This window comes from Eriocheir sinensis, unplaced genomic scaffold (assembly GCF_024679095.1).
Source record: "Eriocheir sinensis breed Jianghai 21 unplaced genomic scaffold, ASM2467909v1 Scaffold64, whole genome shotgun sequence".
Taxonomy (NCBI): Eukaryota; Metazoa; Arthropoda; class Malacostraca; order Decapoda; family Varunidae; genus Eriocheir; species Eriocheir sinensis.
The window spans coordinates 342,567-362,432 of record NW_026111987.1 but is presented as its reverse complement, the minus strand read 5'-3'; the positions used below and the strand labels follow the sequence as shown (position 1 = coordinate 362,432).

Sequence of the window (19,866 nt, the reverse complement as noted above, 5' to 3'; positions counted from 1 at the left end):
TCCTTAATAATAACATCGTCAAAAATTGCCAAAACACCTTTACCGATTTGGGGTGGGTCGCAGCTGCGGCGCAGCCCCGCTACAGACAAAACTGGGAGTCCAGCACACCACGTGTTAAAGATGACAACCAATGGACAACGTAGATTTCAGAACCACTGAACATCGTATTTGCGAGAATCACTGACCATCGTACATGACAGAACCACTGGGTACTATAGATGTCAGAACCTCAAAACATCGTAGACGACACAACTGCTGAACATCATAGATGGAAGAACCGCAGAACTTTGTAGACAACCCGATCTGCTGAACATCATCGATTACAGAACCGCTGAACGTGGTAGATAACAGCCCTACTGAACACTATAGTTGACAAAACTGCTGAGCATTCTAGATAACAGAACCGCTGAACATTGTATATGAAATAACCACTATGCATCATAGTTGACAGAAATGCTGAACATCACAGAGCACAGAACCATTGAACATCGTATTTTAAAGAACTGCTGAACATTGTAATTAACAGAACCCCTGAATATCGTATTTGACAGAACCGCTGAACATCTTAAATGACAAAACCGCTGAACATTATAGATGAAAGAACCGATGAACATCGTAGATGACAGAGCCACTGAACATCATAGATGGCAGAATCACTGAGTATCGTATACTAAAGAACAGTTGAATATCATATTTGACAGAACCAGTGAACGTCATAGATGACAACCGCTGAGCATCGTATTTGACATAAACCATTAACACTATATGACTCAATTGTTCAAAGAGTTTATGGCTCTATACAAATGAAAACCTGAAATTGAGAACATACATAAGGGAGGTGGTATCAGGTGACAAGCGTGCGGGCGCGGAGTCTGGAGAACTCGAGCTCAAGTACCGCCCGTCGCTACTAGCTGTCAATTTTCAGTCATTGTCGAGTGGCCTAAAACTACCCACAAGCTGTCCTGATGACCTTCTGTCAACCGAGTCTTTAGTTAAACTCTGTAGCGAATGATCGAAGATGAGCTCCGGGAGGGGTTAGGTTGGCAGCGCAAGCCAAGGAAGATGACGCCACTATAAGCACTTGCCTGCGCCTTATCGAGCAGGACCGACCAGGTCTCATCAAGGGAGCCTACAGGGGCCATAAACCAAACAAAATAAAATAATACCAGTTACACATTATCCTATTCTGCGAAGAAAATAAATGATAATAAAGCAGTAATAATAATAATAATAATAATAATAATAATAATAATAATAATAATAATAATGTAAGTCTGGTTTGGGTGATCTGTGGTCTGTAAGGTGGAATGGAACAACACATCCAAGCACAACTATAAAAGCACCCAATTAAATACTAAATAACATTGATGCTAAACCGAAACATAAACAGTATTCATGTATGGACATTAAAGGTACATGAGATATGGCTTCCTATACTCTTCTTTTTAACCTACCAAGAAAGGAAATATTAAAGCCACAATAAGCACTGGAAGACTTTCCTCACTCTTTCCTCTCTTCAATCTGATAATTGAAGAGAAAAAAAAACTATTAATATGAAAACAAAAAGATAAGATCTCTCCCCCTCTTTCCTCCATTACAATATTTTACATTAATTAAAGGAGGCAGCTAAAAGGCAAAGTAAAGATTAAATAAAAGTGTCTACTGACACTGCTCCTGCAAATACCGTATATGACAGAGTATCAGACATAGAGTATATATGGGTGGAGAGGTGTATTGATCCTCCCCCTTTTAAAACATTTAAGTCAGAGGAAGGAGGAAATACAGACAAAGGAAATACAGATGAAGGTAAGGAAACGTAAGGCAAGCAAGATAACCCCATGCTCACGGTATGACATCTCAAGGCAAGAGAGTATTTTGGATAACTTCAACACAGTTACTGGCACAGAGAGAGTTGACTACGAGTTTTGGGTTGGACCCTATGGCTCTAAAACCAGAAACGTTAAGTTCTTTCTTTCTGAACTTTGCAAAGTCAAAAGGCTGAGGACTGCTGGCTCCTGGTTCCAGAGACGCGAGCCTCCCCGCTTGACTTGGCATAGCACTGATGACGGTGTGGCAAAGGAGATCGCTCACATCCTCGTTAGTACTCGTTGGAGGATTCTGAGTGCTTAGATTTTTGGGACCGATCACAAGCTTGTTGCGGATACGAATCAAGTCCAAGAAAATCTCAAGATTCAGCCCTACAGCGATCCATCTTGGAAAACTAAAGGACCAGGGGTGTGCTAAGGAATATGCAGTGGCTGTCTCAAATCCGTTTGAAATGATTATCACTCCTGAAGATCTCAAGAGTTCTGGGATACCTTTAATGTGAAACTCAAAGTTGCTGAGGAGAGCATTGGAGAGCGTTCAAGGTCTAGGAATAGAGTTGCCTTGAGGGATAAACTGGAGGATATAAAGAAGAATCGTGCTCCTAGACCTTGAACGCTCTCCAATGCTCTCCTCAGCAACTTTGAGTTGCTGAGGTCTGATCCCCTAGCCGCTAGGGGATCAGACCGACAGAGGATTGTCACGAATGACTAGAAGCCTTCTGAGGCGGTATAAGGTGAAGTAAGTCAGAGGTCTTGCTGAGGATGTCGAGGGTTGTCTAAATGCAAACGACCTTAGACCTTCCTTCTGAGCTCTGAAAATGCTCCTCTCCGAATCCACATCTCAGACGATAACTATTCGAATTGCTGATGGGCAGATAGTATTAAATGCAGAAATAAATAGGGCTCATTGGGCCGAGTTATTACTGCATCCGTACAGGGCAAGTCCCGAAACAGACAGTTCCCTCTGGCTGGTTTGCAGATGGCGACTGCTGATCCACCAAGTCAAACTTTCACCCCCTCTGACGAAGGTGAGAAAAACTTTGAGGAGGTTGCTGATTGGAAAGGCAGCTATAATATGTAACATCAGTGCGGAGATGCTAAAAGCTGGTGGTGAAGTCATGATCCCTGGGCTATAAGCCGCCAATGTTGACCTCAAGAAAGCTTTTGACTCAGTGGATCGTGAGGCACTTTGGGTCTTTCTGCGGATTCGTAGGATTCCTGCAAGGATTATGGATATGATGAATGGCCTTTAGGAGTTTTGGGCCTTTTCCCAGTTCATTCAGAACTGAGGCAGGAGTGCGTCCTTGCTCCATCAGACATGCATGGGCTGGATATTAGATACACTTGTTGATCAAAGTCGTTGGGGAGGATCTGCTGGCGACATCAAGGTAACTAATTTTGTTTTTACTGATGGTGCTGTACTTCTTGTGGAATCGTTGGTGGTCTTGCTGATTGGTCTTGAAGTATTGCATGAGAAGGCGAATCCACTGGGACTTAAGGTCATCTGGGCCCAAACCAAGCTACAGCCGTTTGGAGTCTTACTAGAAGACAGTCCAGTCTATACATGCATGTAGTGAGGGTCCCAAAGTCACCAAGAGCTTCATATACCTTGGTAGCGTAATGTATATCAATGTGGTTTATACCAAAAAGTCACTCGGCGGACTGACTGACCTGACCCAAGCTGATCGATCTTCAGAGCGGTTTGGAATAGGAAGGGTAGTTAAGTGAAGTCTAGCTCGGGGGAGCTGTCGGGGGAGGAGGTAGCGAATGAGTGAAACAACTCCCCACCCCTGTCGTATGCTCCCCGCTACTTAGTATGACATTCCTCAGTCCCTTCTTTCCTTTCGGGGAAGGAGGTAGCGAGTGAGTGAAACAACTCCCCACCCCTGTCGTATGCTCCCCGCTACTTAGTATGACATTCCTCAGTCCCTTCTTTCCTTTCGGGGAAGGAGGTAGCGAGTGAGTGAAACAACTCCCCACCCCTGTCGTATGCTCCCCGCTACTTAGTATGACATTCCTCAGTCCCTTCTTTCCTTTCGGGGAAGGAGGTAGCGAGGAGTGAAACAACTCCCCACCCCTGTCGTATGCTCCCCGCTACTTAGTATGACATTCCTCAGTCCCTTCTTTCCTTTCGGGGAAGGAGGTAGCGAGTGAGTGAAACAACTCCCCACCCCTGGCGTATGCTCCCCGCTACTTAGTTAGTACGACATTCCTCCGTCCCTTATTTCCTTTCTACGATCAACCAGACCAATAAAATATGATCAGAATCAGAAACTCATTTAACACACGATCATCCTTGACAGCCTACATACATAGCCTCAACGCACCTTCGGAAATTTTTGAGGGATTGGATAACGTTATCGCGGGCTGCAAGTTAAACTGATAAAGGTGAGCGGAACCACAAACATAATTAACCTGTTTCCAGTCTCCTACTCCTTAATTTTGCCCTCCCTACACAGCCTCAACGCACATCAGGAGGTTTGTGGGGGGCAGGATACAGGATACAGGCTTTTCTCACTGCGAACTGTCCAAAAAAGCAAATGTGAAAAGAATCACAAACTTATATATCTTGCCTTCTTTTTTTCCATCCCCAGTCCCAACAAACCTCGGGAAGTTTGCGAGAGACAAGACAACTTCATCGGGCTGCAGCAGAGACTGGACTTTACTGCGTCGGAAGTTCATATTGTGCTCCACGATGTTGAAGTGCTGCACCAGCGACCCGTAGGGTAGGCCCGGTGTACTCTCCACCATGTACTCCGCGTATTCCGGGTGCCACTTCGACCGCACCTCCCTGCCGGATGATCAAAGAGAGTTAGAAGTTAGTAGTTAGATAGAGTTAAAGAGTAAAGAGTAAGAGTTAGAAGTTAATTAAAAGAGGTATGGATGACAGGATGAATTGCATGATAAATTGAAGTACTGTTGGATGGTTAACTGGTTAACGAGTGGAAAGACATTGGATTAGTGGGTGAATACAGGGACAGGTGGGAGAAGGGATGAACTGGTACATAAATGAACTAACTCATCAAGTGACGAACAAAGGACATAAGGGCATAAGGAAACACCAAAAGGCCAGACGGCCTCCGTTTAAAGGTGGGAATCATGTTTGGCTCAACTACATACCTACTCAGTTTGTTCTACTCATCTTCTAATCTGTCCGTGTGGCAGTTTTTTTGCATATTTCTTATATATATATATATATATATATATATATATATATATATATATATATATATATATATATATATATATATATATATATATATATATATATATATATATATATATATATATATATATATATATATATATATATATATATATATATATATATATATATATATATATATATATATATATATATATATATATATATATATATATATATATATATATATATATATATATATATATATATATATATATATATATATATATATATATATACATCACCTCTTATCAACACACAACTTTTACACCTTTTCCCAAAACTCAAATTTCAAAATGGCGCACTTACACCAAGCCTCGGAATCCCCGCCTGGGGGGGGGACCACAAATTTCCCCAGGGAGGACTCCCCTTCTGGCTGCCGACCCGAGAGGTGTCTTGATAACTCCTCGAACCTCTTTCTTCTCAATTTCTGCAACATTCGCGGTCTTCGCTCTAATTTTCATTCTGTGGAACATCATCTCTCCTCCTCTAAACCTCACCTTCTCTTCCTTACCGAAACACAGGTTTCTGAGGCTACTGACAGCAATCTCTACTCTGTTCCCTCCTACTATCTCTATCCTAAATTTCAATCCAAAGCTGGATGTTGCGCCTACGTGCGCAACGACATCACTTGCTCTCGTGCCCACGACCTTGACTCTTCTGAATTTTCCACCATCTGGCTAAGACTTCATTGTCATTCTATTACTAAATACATCTGTGCTGTTTATCTCTCACCTAACTCTACCAACTATGTAAAATTCTTTGACTATTTGAATTCTAAATTGGAGCACATCTTGACCCACTCCCCCTTCGCTGAAATCTCCATCCTAGGAGATTTCAATGTTCACCACCAGCTTTGGCTTTCATCCTCTTTCACTGACCATCCTGGTGAACAAGCCTACAACTTTGCTATCCTCAACGACCTAGAGCAGCTGGTCCAGCACCCTACACGTATTCCCGACCGTCTTGGAGACCGACCCAACATTCTAGACCTCTTCCTTACCTCAAACCCTTCTGCTTATTCTGTCAAACTGTTCTCTCCGTTGGGCTCCTCCGATCACAGTCTTATTTCTGCATCTTGTCCTATCGCTCCTGTACACCCTCAGGACCCACCGAAGAGGCGATGCTTCTGGCATTTTGCTTCACCTCGGTGGGACGACTTGAGGATGTACTTTTCCGATTTCCCGTGGATGATTATTGCTTCCAGGATAGAGACCCCTCTGTGTGTGCTCAGCGCATCACAGAGGTGACTGTCTCTGGAATGGAGGCATACATTCCTCGTTCTTTCTCTACTCCTCATGCTAAAAAGCCTTGGTTTAATCACGCTTGTTCTCGTGCTATCAATGATAGAGAGGCAGCTCACTAAAGGTACCAGAGCCTTCAAACTAATGCTGATTATGAACTTTACATTTCTGCCCGAAATCGTGCCAAATCTATTCTCCGACTAACCAAAAATTCTTTCATTAATAGAAAATGCCAAAACCTTGCTTCCTCTAACTCTTCCCGTGACTTCTGGCATCTAGCCAAAAACATCTCCTCCAACTTCACTTCTTCATCTTTCCCTCCACTCCTCAGTCCTGACGGCAATACTGCCGTCTCATCTGTTTCTTAGGCTGAACTCTTCTCTCAAACTTTTTCTAAAAACTCCACTCTGGACGATTCTGGGCATATTCCTCCTACTCATCCCCCCTCTGACTCCTTTATGCCTGTTATAAAGATTCTTCAAAATGATGTTTTCTATGCCCTCTCTGACCTCAATCCTCCGAAGGCTTATGGATCTGATGGAGTGCCTCCTATTGTCCTTAAAAACTGTGGCTCCGTGCTGTCACCCTGCCTGGTCAAACTCTTTCGCCTCTGCCTGTCAACATCTACCTTTCCTTCTTGCTGGAAGTATGCCTTCATATAGCCTGTGCCTAAGAAGGGTGACCGCTCCAATCCCTCAAACTACCGTCCTATAGCTTTACTTTCTTGTCTATCTAAAGCTTTTGAATCAATCCTTAACCGGAAGATTCAAAAGCACCTTTCCACTTCTGACCTTCTATCTGATCGCCAGTATGGGTTCCGCAAGGGGCGTTCTACTGGTGATCTCCTAGCCTTTGACTCTTGGTCATCCTCTCTTAGCCGTTTCGGTGGAACTTTTGCTATTGCGCTGGACATATCAAAAGCTTTTGATAGGGTCTGGCACAAATCTTTGCTTTCCAAACTACCCTCCTACGGTTTCTATCCTTCTCTCTGTACCTCTATCTCCAGTTTCCTTTCTGACCGTTCTATTTCTGCCGTGGTAGACGGTCACTGTTCTTCCCCTAAATCTATTAACAGTGGTGTCCCACAGGGTTCTGTCCTATCTCCCACTCTTTTTCTGTTGTTCATTGATGATCTTCTTTCCAAAACGAACTGTCCTATCCATTCCTACGCCGATGATTCCACTCTGCATTACTCAACTTCTTTTAATAGAAGACCCACCCTACAGGAACTTAACGACTCAAGGCTGGAGGCTGAAGAACGCTTAGCCTCAGACCTTACTATTATTTCCGATTGGGGCAAGAAGAACCTGGTGTCCTTCAACGCCTCAAAAACACAGTTTCTCCACCTATCCACTCGACACAATCTTCCAAACAACTATCCCCTATTCTTTGACAACACCCAGTTATCACCTTCCTCAACACTACACATCCTCGGTCCATCCTCAACTCAAAATCTCAACTGGAAACTTCATATCTCATCACTTACTAAATCAGCTTCCTCGAGGCTGGGCGTTCTGTACCGTCTCCACCAGTTCTTCTCCCCTGCAAAGTTGCTGTCCATATACAGGGGCCTTGTCCGCCCTCGTATGGAGTATGCATCTCATGTGTGGGGGGGCTCCACTCACACAGCTCTTCTGGACAGAGTGGAGGCTAAGGCTCTTCGTCTCATCAGCTCTCCTCCTCCTACTGATAGTCTTCTACCTCTTAAATTCCGCCGCAATGTTGCCTCTCTTTCTATCTTCTATCGATATTTCCACGCTGACTGCTCTTCTGAACTTGCTAACTGCATGCCTCCCCCCTTCCCGCGGCCCCGCTGCACTCGACTTTCTACTCATGCTCATCCCTATACTGTCCAAACCCCTTATGCAACAGTTAAACAGCACGTTCAGTCTTTCATCCCTCACGCTGGTAAACTCTGGAACAATCTTCCTTCATCTGTATTTCCTCCTGCCTACGACTTGAACTCTTTCAAGAGGAGGGTATCAGGACACCTCTCCTCTCGTATTTGATCTTCCTTTCGGCCACCTCTTTTGTTTCTTTTTTAGGAGCAGCGAGTAGCGGGCTTTTTTTTATTATTGTTTTCTTTTTCTGTGTGCCTTGAGCTGCCTCCTTTGTTGTAAAAAAAAAAAAAAAAAATATATATATATATATATATATATATATATATATATATATATATATATATATATTATATATATATTATAAATATATATATATATATATATATATATATATATATATATATATATATATATATATATATATATATATATATATATATATATATATATATATATATATATATATATATATATATATATATATATATATATATATATATATATATATATATATATATATATATATATATATATATATATATATATAGAAATTCAATAGATATTCAATAGAAATAGAATAGAAATTCAGAAAGTACGGGTTCTGGCACGAGTGGTTTGTTGAGATGTTTTCTGTCGGTTAAAGACAGTTCTTGATATATATACTACGGCGTTGTTTCGTCTGGGATTGATTAAAATTCTTTCCGACTGCCCTGAGCGTGAGCAGGACTTCTTTACCTTTCATTCCTCGTAAGAGGGTGGGGGCGTCAGGTTGGCTGCTTAAATGCAACCTCTGGCGTGAAGTCTTTAGCTCATTAGGTGGCATGGTTGGTAGGCGCCATGATTTCTATTCAGAAAGTACGGGTTCAATTCCTGGTATAAGTGGTTTGTTGATATATATATATATATATATATATATATATATATATATATATATATATATATATATATATCTATATATATATATATATATATATATATATATATATGGGTAGGAAGACACCTACCGAACGGGCGGCAACCACTCCCGGTGAGGTGTATATGGGAGTTGAGAAGGGAGCTGAAGCCCTCCAAAGACCCTTTGCATGTCCTCACTAACCGTTTCTCTATTATCTTACCAACACCGGAGTAGTTCAGCATGCTCTCTAAAGACAAATCCTCTCTCTATCCACACCACACTACATTCACACAACATATACACCTTTTCCCAAAATTCAAATTTCAAAATGGCGCACCCACATCAAGCCTCGGAGTCCCCGCCATGGGGGGGGTGGGGGGCGACCACAAATTCCCCCAAGGAGGACTCCCCTTCTGGCTGGCGACCCGAGAGGTGTCTTGATAACTCCTCGAACCTCTTTCTTCTCAATTTTTGCAACATTCGCGGTCTTCGTTCTAATTTTCATTCTGTGGAACATTATATCTCCTCTAAACCTCACCTTCTCTCCCTTACCGAAACACAGGTTTCTGAGGCTACTGACAGCAATCTCTACGCTGTTCCCTCCTACTATCTCTATCCTAAATATCAATCCAAAGCTGGATGTTGCGCCTACTTGCGCAACGACATCACTTGCTCTCGTGCCCACAACCTTGACTCTACCATCTGGCTAAGACTTCATTGTCATTCTATTACTAAATACATCTGTGTTGTTTATCTCTCACCTAACTCTACTAACTATGTAAAATTCTTTGACTGTTTGTACTCTAAAGTGTAGCACATATTGACCCGCTCTCCCTTCGCTGAAATCTCCATCCTAGGAGACTTCAATGTTCATCACCAGCTTTGGCTTTCATCCTCTTTCACTGACCATCCTGGTGAACAAGCCTACAACTTTGCTATCCTCAACGACCTAGAGCAGTTGGTCCAGCACCCTACACGTATTCCCGACCGTCTTGGAGACCGGCCCAATATTCTAGACCTCTTCCTTACCTCAAACTCTTCTGCTTATTCTGTCAAACTGTTCTCTCCGTTGGGCTCCTCCGATCACAATCTTATTTCTGTATCCTGTCCTATCGCTCCTGTACACCCTCTGGACCCACCGAAGAGGCGATTCTTCTGGCATTTTGCTTCAGCTCGGTGGGACGACCTGAGGATGTACTTTTCCGATTTCCCGTGGAATGATTATTGCTTCCTGGATAGAGACCCCTCTGTGTGTGCTCAGCGCATCACAGAGGTGATTGTCTCTGGAATGGAGGCATACATTCCTCGTTCTTTCTCTACTCCTCACGCTAAAAAACCTTGGTTTAATCGCCCTTGTTCTCGTGCTGTCAGTGATAGAGAGGCAGCTCACAAAAGGTGCCAGAGCTTTCAAACTAATGCTAATTATGAACTTAACATTTCTGCACGGATTTGTGCCAAATCTATTCTCCGACTAACCAAAAACTCTTTCATTAATAGAAAAGGCCAAAACCTTGTTTTCTCTAACTCGTCCCGTGACTTCTGGCATCTAGCCAAAAACATCTCCAACTTCACTTCTTCATCTTTTCCTCCACTCCTCAGTCTTGACGTCAACACTGCCGTCTCATCTATCTCTAAGGCTGAACTCTTCTCTCAAACTTTTTCTAAAAACTCCACTCTGGACGATTCTGGGCATATTCCTCCTGCTCATCCCCCCTCTGACTCCTTTATGCCTGTTATAAAGATTCGTCAAAATGATGTTTTCTATGTCCTCTCTGGCCTCAATCATCAGAAGGCTTATGGACCTGATGGAGTGCCTGCTATTGTCCTTAAAAACTGTGCCTCCGCGCTGTTACCCTGCCTGGTCAAACTCTTTCGCCTCTGCCTGTCAACATCTACCTTTCCTTCCTGCTGGAAGTATGCCTTCATACAGCCTGTGCTTAAGAAGGGTGACCGTTCCAATCCCTCAAACTACCGTCCTTGCCTTCTTAACTGACTCTTGGTCATCCTCTCTTAGCCGTTTCGGTGAAACCGTTGCTATTGCGCTGGACATTTGAAGGTTGCATCTATTACAATAAGCTTCAATGTAATTGTTTCCTGACTTTTCATGGTCATGATGTTTTACTCCTTTACCTTTTAAAACCCGTATTTACAGAGAAGACAGTGAGTTTGTTCATTGTGACGTGCCGTATCTTCATCGGTCATATTGATTTTATTGTAGCCTTTAGAAAATTTTAGCTTCTTCCAGGAGTGTGGGTTCAGCTAATGTAAGTTCGTTCTATATTCAAAACAGTGTGAGATCAGCTAATGTAAGTTCGTTCTATATTCAAAACAGTGTGAGTTCAGCTAATGTAAGTTCGTTCTTTATACAAAACAGTGCGAGTTCAGCTAATGTAAGTTCGTTCTATAATCAAAACAGTGTGAGTTCAGCTAATGTAAGTTCGTTCTATATACAAAACATTGCGGGTTCAGCTAATGTAAGTTCGTTCTATATTCAAAACAGTGTGAGTTCAGCTAATGTAAGTTCGTTCTATATGCAAAACAGTGTGAGTTCAGCTAATGTAAGACCGTTCTATATATACAAAACAGTGTGAGTTCAGCTAATGTAAGTTCGTTCTATATACAAAACAGTGTGAGTTCAGCTAATGTAAGTTCGTTCTATATACAAAACAGTGTGAGTTCAGCTAATGTAAGTTCGTTCTATATACAAAACAGTGTGAGTTCAGCTAATATAAGTTCGTTATATATACAAAACAGTGTGAGTTCAGCTAATGTAAGTTCGTTCTATATACAAAACAGTGTGAGTTCAGCTAATGTAAGTTCGCTCTATATACAAAACAGTGTGGGTTCAGCTAATGTAAGTTCGTTCTATATACAAAACAGTGTGGGTTCAGCTAAAATGGTTTACAGCATTACTTCCACAATAGGATCCGCTTTCTACTGTTTCTCCGTTTCTATTCACTATAATGTAAGCATACGCTATGGCAAAGTGATGTCTCTTTACACCCATTCGAAGAAGGCTTTACGAGAATACTCTCAAAGACATAGAATGCTAAATAAGATGGCTCATATGCTTTAGCATGATTAATAAATTTCACAGTATATCCCGCAGGTGGGAATCTTAGTCTTGTGATCACCATTGGGTGCTCAGCAAGCGTTGTCTTGTTCTCACAGGCTCACAAATTTCCATTCAGTTTTTCCATGCTGCATGGTTCTTTTTCATTTCCCGCCGTAGGATAGTTTCCTTAAGCAGTTAATTAGAACACCAACGAAGGAAGAAAATATTTTGGATTTGTTGTTAACTAATAAAGAGGACATAATAAGCAACATTGAGGTTGGGGGTTCATTAGGTAACAGTGATCATTAGGAAATTAAATTTAATATTAAATGGGAGGATAGAGTCAGCAGAAACAACACTTAATACCTCACTTCAGGAAGGCGGGCTTGGAGGGTTTAAGAAAGTAACTGCAAAGGCTTAAAAGAGAGTAAGATCAGAAGTAGCTGAGAGCTTAAACCATAGGGTTCGTTATGTTGGGAGTATAGAACGTGTAAGAGTTCCTTTTTCCTGGAGTTCACCATTGGAATACGCGTTCATCTGGGAGGCTCTCCAACAATGTTTGAGCGAAACTGTAGGGATTCAGGAGTATTTATACCCTAATCAACAAGAAGATATCCATAAGGACGTGAATATACAGCATATTTATATATATCTACAAACTGGTTTGCCTTCTCTTTTCCGAATATTTGTCTGCCCAGACAGTGAATTTGAGATAAATCTGACTTATTTAACCCTCTCGCGCACGATGACGCATTTCATGTCATCAAGGGTAAAAGGTTCTGGCGGACGATGACGCGAAACGCGCCATAAAAGTAAATAAAAAATTATTAAAAATTAAGTTTTCGATGAAAGTGCGTCAAATTTGCAGTTGTTGGGATAAGTTTCTTAATAGTAACATATGGCAATCTTTCTAAGGAATGTAGATGAGGAGCTTTGAGTGATTTTTATTTGTTAGGCTACTCTTACGAGAGAAAAAAAAATCAGTATTCTCGGTGTAACTCGGGAACTAATAGACGTATGAGGAATTTGAAGATACCATAAGAATCCTCACTAAATTCCGCGTCGGAACATATATTCGGCTAAAAAAGTTGGCCCACAAAATTTCGAGCTAGCAGCAGATTTCTCAAGAATCAGAGGGGAATGGAACACACACACACACACACACACACACCCGCACATGATCCCTTTTTCACAGAAAAAGGTAAACTCGATGCGGCAACGTCTAAGGTCATATGACATCGAAGAGCAGGCAGAAAATATAAAGAAATGCAAGTTGAGAAAAGAAATAAGAAGAAAGAAGTTAAGAAATGAGATATAAGACATTAATTAATGAGTGATTTTTATTTGTTAGGATACTCTGACGAGAGAAAAAAAAATCAGTTTTCTCGGTGTAACTCGGGAACTAATAGACGTATGAGGAATTTGAAGATACCATAAGAATCCTCACTAAATTCCGCTTCGGAGCATATAATCGGCTAAAAAAGATGGCCCACAAAATTTCGAGCTAGCCGCAGATTTCTCAAGAATCGGAGGGGAATGGAACACACACACACACACACACACACACACACACACACACACACACACACACGATCCCTTTTTCACGGAAAAAGGTAAACTCGATGCGGCAACGTCTAAGGTCATATGACATCGAAGAGCAGGCAGAAAATATAAAGAAATGCAAGTTGAGAAAAGAAATAAGAAGAAAGAAGTTAAGAAATGAGATATAAGACATTAATTAATGCAAAATCAGAAAAAAAAGACGGTGCTGCAGTGTTTAGGGTTAGATGGCACCAAATAACCGGAGTAAAATATATATATATATATATATATATATATATATATATATATATATATATATATATATATATATATATATATATATATATATATATATATAATCTGAGGAAAGAAATAATTAGAAACAAGTTGAGAAATGAGAAATAAGAAGATAATGATGCAATACATCCAGCAAAAACTTAAATAATTTATCGAGTCTTACGTTCAATGGCGATTTTTCATTTTATTTTCGGACCTGCATTAGAGAGTAAATTCATATTCCAGCCTGGTCATTAACCTAATGTCCTTAACCTTTTCCGTGATTATAATCTCGTGGTCATTCGAGGGTCCAAGATCTTATCTTAACCCTTCAAGTACCCCTTCTCCCGTCACCCCCCCCCCCCCCGGCTGGGCACCCCTACTCCCGTCACCCTCTCGCTTCCGTACGCTAGTCCGAGAGGGGGTGAGGGGGGGGGGAGGTTGGTGAAAAGGTTAAAGAGATGGGTTGGGGGGGGGTGTAGGGAGGGGGGGGGTCCAGATACCCCCTCTTCCGTAACCCCCCCGCTGACCCCCCAACCCCCACTTCCAGTCCCCTCCACTTCCAATTACCCCCACTTCCGTACATTTGTTACTACTCATTACCTGTTAGAGAGGGTTTGGCGAAATTCGCCACAATTATTCACAATATGTAAGTGGTGTTATGTATGCATACACAGTGTAGGTGAGACAGATGTGGAGTAGACGTAGGTTAGTGTAAAATGGTGTAACTTATTATATAGATTCCTGGCTATCTGCCTAATTTTTCCTACATTATCACACCATGCACCATACCATGCAACTTAAATTTTAAGCATGCCGCAAAACTTTCGGGCCAAACCAGCTTTTTCAGGGTTGCATTCACGACTCCACCACCTACAGTTTATGACAGTTCCTATCTGCTCGAAAACACATGGCCGGATGGCTGAATCTGAGGTCCCAAGATCCGAACATAAAGTCTCCGAGCCACCTAACCTGTCCACTTCAGTCACTTAGTTAAAACATAAGAACATAAGAACACGGGAAGACTGCAGGAAGCCGAGTGGCCTACACGGGGCAGCTCCAGAATCCCCCCACTGCTCACAATGGGTGAGGTGTAATTTCAGGGGCCACAGGTAGAGGCTTGATCCTCGTTTACCGTGGTATAGAGTACGCATCCAGTACCCTGTCACTTTACTGCACCCATACCTCACTACCACCTTGACCATCTTACTCTGCTACCAGACGCGACAAGAAGTCCGCCCCAACGTTGGCTTGTCCCTTTACGTACTTTACCGTGAACTGAAACTGCTGGAGATACAACCCCCAACGCATCAGGTGTGTATTTGCGTTCTTAGAAGTTTTCAAACTGGCTAGGGGTATATGATCAGTTTCGAGAACGAACTGATCGCTATAATTGTAAAAATAATATTTCTTAATTCCCTCTACTACTGCAAGGAGCTCTTTTTCTACCGCAAATCCTAATTCCTCCTTCTTTTTTCCTTACGACAACCATGGGGCTGCAGTAGGGGAAATTTGATCACTCTATGATACCCACGGCCTCCATTTCACTGATTTCGCTTTCACGGCGTCTACCAGTCGTAAAGGAATCTGGTAAGGCCTTTGTCTGAGAGGCTCCTTGCTCGTCAACTCGATTCGATACTCTGATACCCGAGCAATCTTAGGTTTGTCAGAAAAAAAACTCTGCATAATCCTCTAGTAACGATGCTAATTGTTCCCTCTCTTCTGGGGTTAACTTTTCTCCCAACGTCACGTCATGCACTGACTCTGTCTCTCTAGAAGAGACAGTGAGAGGAGCCTCGCCGTCCTCATCATCCTGTATTACTACTGCCGCTCCCACATCTACGATCTGAGGTTGAGAATAGTGAGCTTTAACTAACTCCAGACACCTCACCTTCTCTTCATCATACTCACTTTCTCACAAGCAACCTGCGGCTGCTTCTGGCCGGTAGTATTGTTTCAACATGTTGATGTGGAACCGTTTAGGGTGTCCATCAACTAGGAGAATATAACTAAGGTCATTGACCTCCTGAACCTCGTAAGGTCTCGTAAGGCATGTTGCTCGCTGTGGGAAGCAAAACTAGGCACTGTTCTCCGACACTGAGCTTACGCAACTTTGCCTTCCGGTCGTAGTAACTTTTCTGTACTTGTTTTGCTTTGAGTAACGCCTCCTTAGCAATGTTACAGGTCTCTCTCAACCTATCATTTAAATCTAACACGTACTGGTACGTGTTCTTGACGTTCGGGTCCGGAACATTGTCATCCAACAGCTCAGTAACTGTAGCGGGGCCCTAACAAGCCTTCCATACATTAGCTCAAACGGAGAGAACCTTGTGGAACTCTGCGGGGCTTCTCTGTACGCGAACAACAAAGGAGCAAGGTACCTAGGTCATTCCTTGGGTTGTTCGACAGCCATGCGTTTAAGCATTTTCTTAAGTTTGCCGTTAAAACGCTCACACAATCCGTTTCCCATATGATGGTAGGGCGTGGTGCGTAACCCTTTGCACGCTAGCAGACTGAGTACTGCCTCCATCATCCCTGAGGTGAACTGAGTACCTCGATCACTCAGTATTTGTTTGGGTATACTTACTTGGCAAAATATGGTCATGAGAGCTTCAGCCACAGTTTTGCGTTCAATATTCTTGAGCGGCACTGCTTCTGCCCAACGCGTGGCAAAATCTACAAGCGTAAGAATATACCGGGAACCATCGCTGGCTCGGGGCTCTATTGGCCCCACCAAATCTACCGCTACTCTCACAAAAGGAGAGTCAATGATGGGTAGTAGCTGTAAGGGAGCAGGCTTTACCCTTCCCCTATCTATAGTCTTTTGACATACATCGCATGACCTCACAAATCTAGCTACCTCCTGGTCTATCCCTGGCCAGTAAAAATGTGCTTGTATGCGAGCGAGTGTCTTGGCTCTTCCCATATGACCGCCTAGAGCAGTGCTATGACCTAACTTGAGAACAGCCTCTCTGTATCTCGCAGGCACAACTAACTGCAATTTCTTTTCACCAGAGGGAGATATAATCTGGCTATATAATAAGCCACGCTGCTTGATAAAACTGACGCGGTTTATCGTTCAGCTGAATGACACTGTTTTCCTGCAGACGTTGATTGACCCCCTGCAGGGTGGCGTCACTCTCCACCTCCTTCCTTACATCCTCGCTGTTAGTTAGATCTCCAGGAGATGTAACAATGAGAGGCCTAACAGTACTCTAACGCTTAGCAGCGGCTCGTGTCACTACTGCTGCGCCAATCTGAGGCTCACCTTTTCCTTGTACCCTTTCACTTTCCCCAAAATCCTCTGGATCTAACACCGCTTTAGGTGTTTGAGTCACTGCATTTTTACCCACCCCGTTAGTAGCTCCGGGAATGTTGCCAATCACTAAATCAGCCTATGTAATAGGGTGACTTGACTTTTATCTTGACTTCAGGAGCTATCACTGGCACGCTATTCAACAGCCATATTTTTCTCCGTTCGCCTGTGAATTCATGGCTTCTACCTAAGCTGTGCCTCAGTGTACAAATGGTAGAACAATTATCCCTCATCACCGTAACCTCTCGGTCTCCTACCCAACCTTTACTCAAGTTCAACCGATCATCGTACTGATTTGTGGCTGTTCCGGCCAATATTCATTGATTCTGCGCCTCATCTCGATACTGGCCGTTCACGGAAAGCACATGTTGTGGCGAACCCTGCTTTCTACCAAAATTCCCATGCTGCGTTACACCTTCCTGCCTTACTGCAGCATTTTGGTGCCACTTAGAGTAGTTACCCTGATTCGGTCGCGGCCCATAACTTCCAGCTTTCGGACGCGGTGCATTATTCTGGTTACTTTTGGCGGAATGCCACGCGCGGCTAATCGCACCTGTGGTGGCGTCGCCGGAAGCCATCTTTCTTCCAGAGGCATCACTCTGCATGTTACTGCTTTTAACTTCAGGCTTTTTCGTCCTACCGCAGGCCTCAAAATAAGAATTAGCCATTTCCGTCACAACTTCCAAGTTCCTCACCTTGTCTGTATTGAGCCTCATGACTAATTCATCTGGGCAGGATTTTACGTACTGCGCATGCAATATTAGGTCCTTCACACCTTCGACGGTTTCCGCAGCACCGTCTTTCTTGATCCATTGCTCTAAGTACCCCTTGAGGCGAGCAGCAAATTGAATTGCTGTCCCATCGTCATTTATGGAGGCAGAGGAAAACTGTTTCTTTAAATCATAAACTGACATTCCATAAGCTGCCAATAATGCCTCCTTCATATCCATATACTCACGAGAGTCCTCATCCAATCAATGAATCACCTCCAAAGCTTTACCTTCAAAAAGACTCATGAATTGCACACGCTTGGTGACCTCATCATACTGCATTAAATTAGCGGCTTCCTCAAACCGCGCAATAATTATATCAATCTTGTCACCTTCCTTGAAATGATTAAGCTTAAGCTTTGGGGAAAATACTTTTTTTATTCTGAGAGTTGGTACCACTACCATTATTCGCCGCTAGCTCGGCCAATTTTACTGCATGGGCCTCCTTTTCTCTCTCTCTCTCAGCTTCCAGTTTCCGTAATTCTAGCTGGTGTTGCGCCCTTTCTTTTTATCTCGCTTTCTCTTGCTCTGTGAGTAGGTACTCTTTGGTTTCTTTGGCATTTAACCCTATCTATTCCGCTTCCTGTTTCCACTGTGATATAGACATCTTGCTAGATAATTACTTCACGAGCCTAACAGCCAATAATTCTCCTATGGAGTGTGAGGTCAGGTTCCTGTTCCGGGCGTCAATTAATGTGGGGTTCTTGAAAAAGGTCTGGACTTCTGAAGATCTCGACGTATTCTCAGCAATAAAAATATAAAATAAATTATCTGAAAACGAAGTTCTCAGACTCACAGCCCCCTTCTAGTCACTTATTTTTGACCAATCACACTACATAGCGTAAGCAAAGACCAGTTGAACCTGCTCTCAAGTTTATTCAACTCAACAAGGAAAACTCTCTGGAAATAAGGAATAATTAAATTAATCCAGGCATACAGCTACCTAGCTAAATGGCTTAAACTACCCTAGGCAAGAAATGTACTTAGCTGCGTGGATGGGCGCGCCTGAAGCCCGCTTGGAAACCACGTGGTCTCACGCCCACGATGAGTCCTCCTGCCACTTTTCGTAACCTCCCAAGGTGCTCCACACAGCAAACACGCCTCTCGTAACCTCCCAAGGGCTTCCCTGACTTGAAGCACAGTCGCCTGACTCGTGGATGCCTACAGATGGTAGGAAGATCACCACGATGTAAAAAAAACACGTGGTGCGGGAGATGGAGAAGTACGTCCTGGCGAGGCTGGGTCACAAGCGGAAGAGAAGATGCACCGCCGACTCACGGTCAATCCAGCCCTCACGGCTATGGGTTATTATTTATTAATAACCTAACACCATGCACTAAGTAATAGTGGGTCATGCATCACACGAATATTTCAGCATTGGCAGCAATAGGCGATAATATGATTTGAATAAGCTCCGCCCACTCTTGTGCACTGACCCGTTGGAGTGTAAGAATATTGGACTCGTCCGCTGGAATGAGGAGTTCATGACAATCAAGTATAAACAATGTCGCGGCGCCGACACGACTCAGCGCTCACCTCCACCGCCTGCTCCTGGCCCCGACCCTTACTGCCCCTGGTGCAGGACCGTCGAGGAGAACATTGAGCACCTCCAGCTGCACTGCCCACCCGTCCACTCCCAGCGAGTGCTGCTCCGATACCAACTCCGCGGGGGCGGCAAGCGTCCACCCCTCACGGCAGGAACCTGTCATCCGCCTCACCTGCGCCTACGTCAGGAAGACGGGGCAGCCTGTGAAGCCCTCACGCCACCATACCAGGGCTCAGGTGAGCGACTAGATCGCCGCGGCCCTAAACAACAACAACAACAACAAGTGTCGGGGCGGCCTATTTCTTTATGAGCCACAGCCGCGGCTATGGCAATAGACAGCGAATTTGAGG

The 19,866-nt window shown here is 43.2% G+C and overlaps 1 protein-coding gene across 1 annotated transcript in view; it reads right to left on the bottom strand.

Moving 5' to 3' along the window:
- The window catches only part of LOC126993587 (glutamate--cysteine ligase-like), a 174,991-nt gene that overhangs the window by 142,228 nt on the left and 12,897 nt on the right, over positions 1–19,866 (bottom strand). Inside the window, exons 3-6 of the mRNA XM_050852721.1 lie at positions 15,992–16,027; positions 8,823–8,860; positions 6,842–6,861; positions 4,432–4,617 (exon numbers count right to left, since the gene is read on the bottom strand). Coding sequence (XP_050708678.1) covers positions 4,432–4,617; positions 6,842–6,861; positions 8,823–8,860; positions 15,992–16,027 — 280 coding nt within the window. The remainder of the gene's footprint in view (positions 1–4,431; positions 4,618–6,841; positions 6,862–8,822; positions 8,861–15,991; positions 16,028–19,866) is intronic.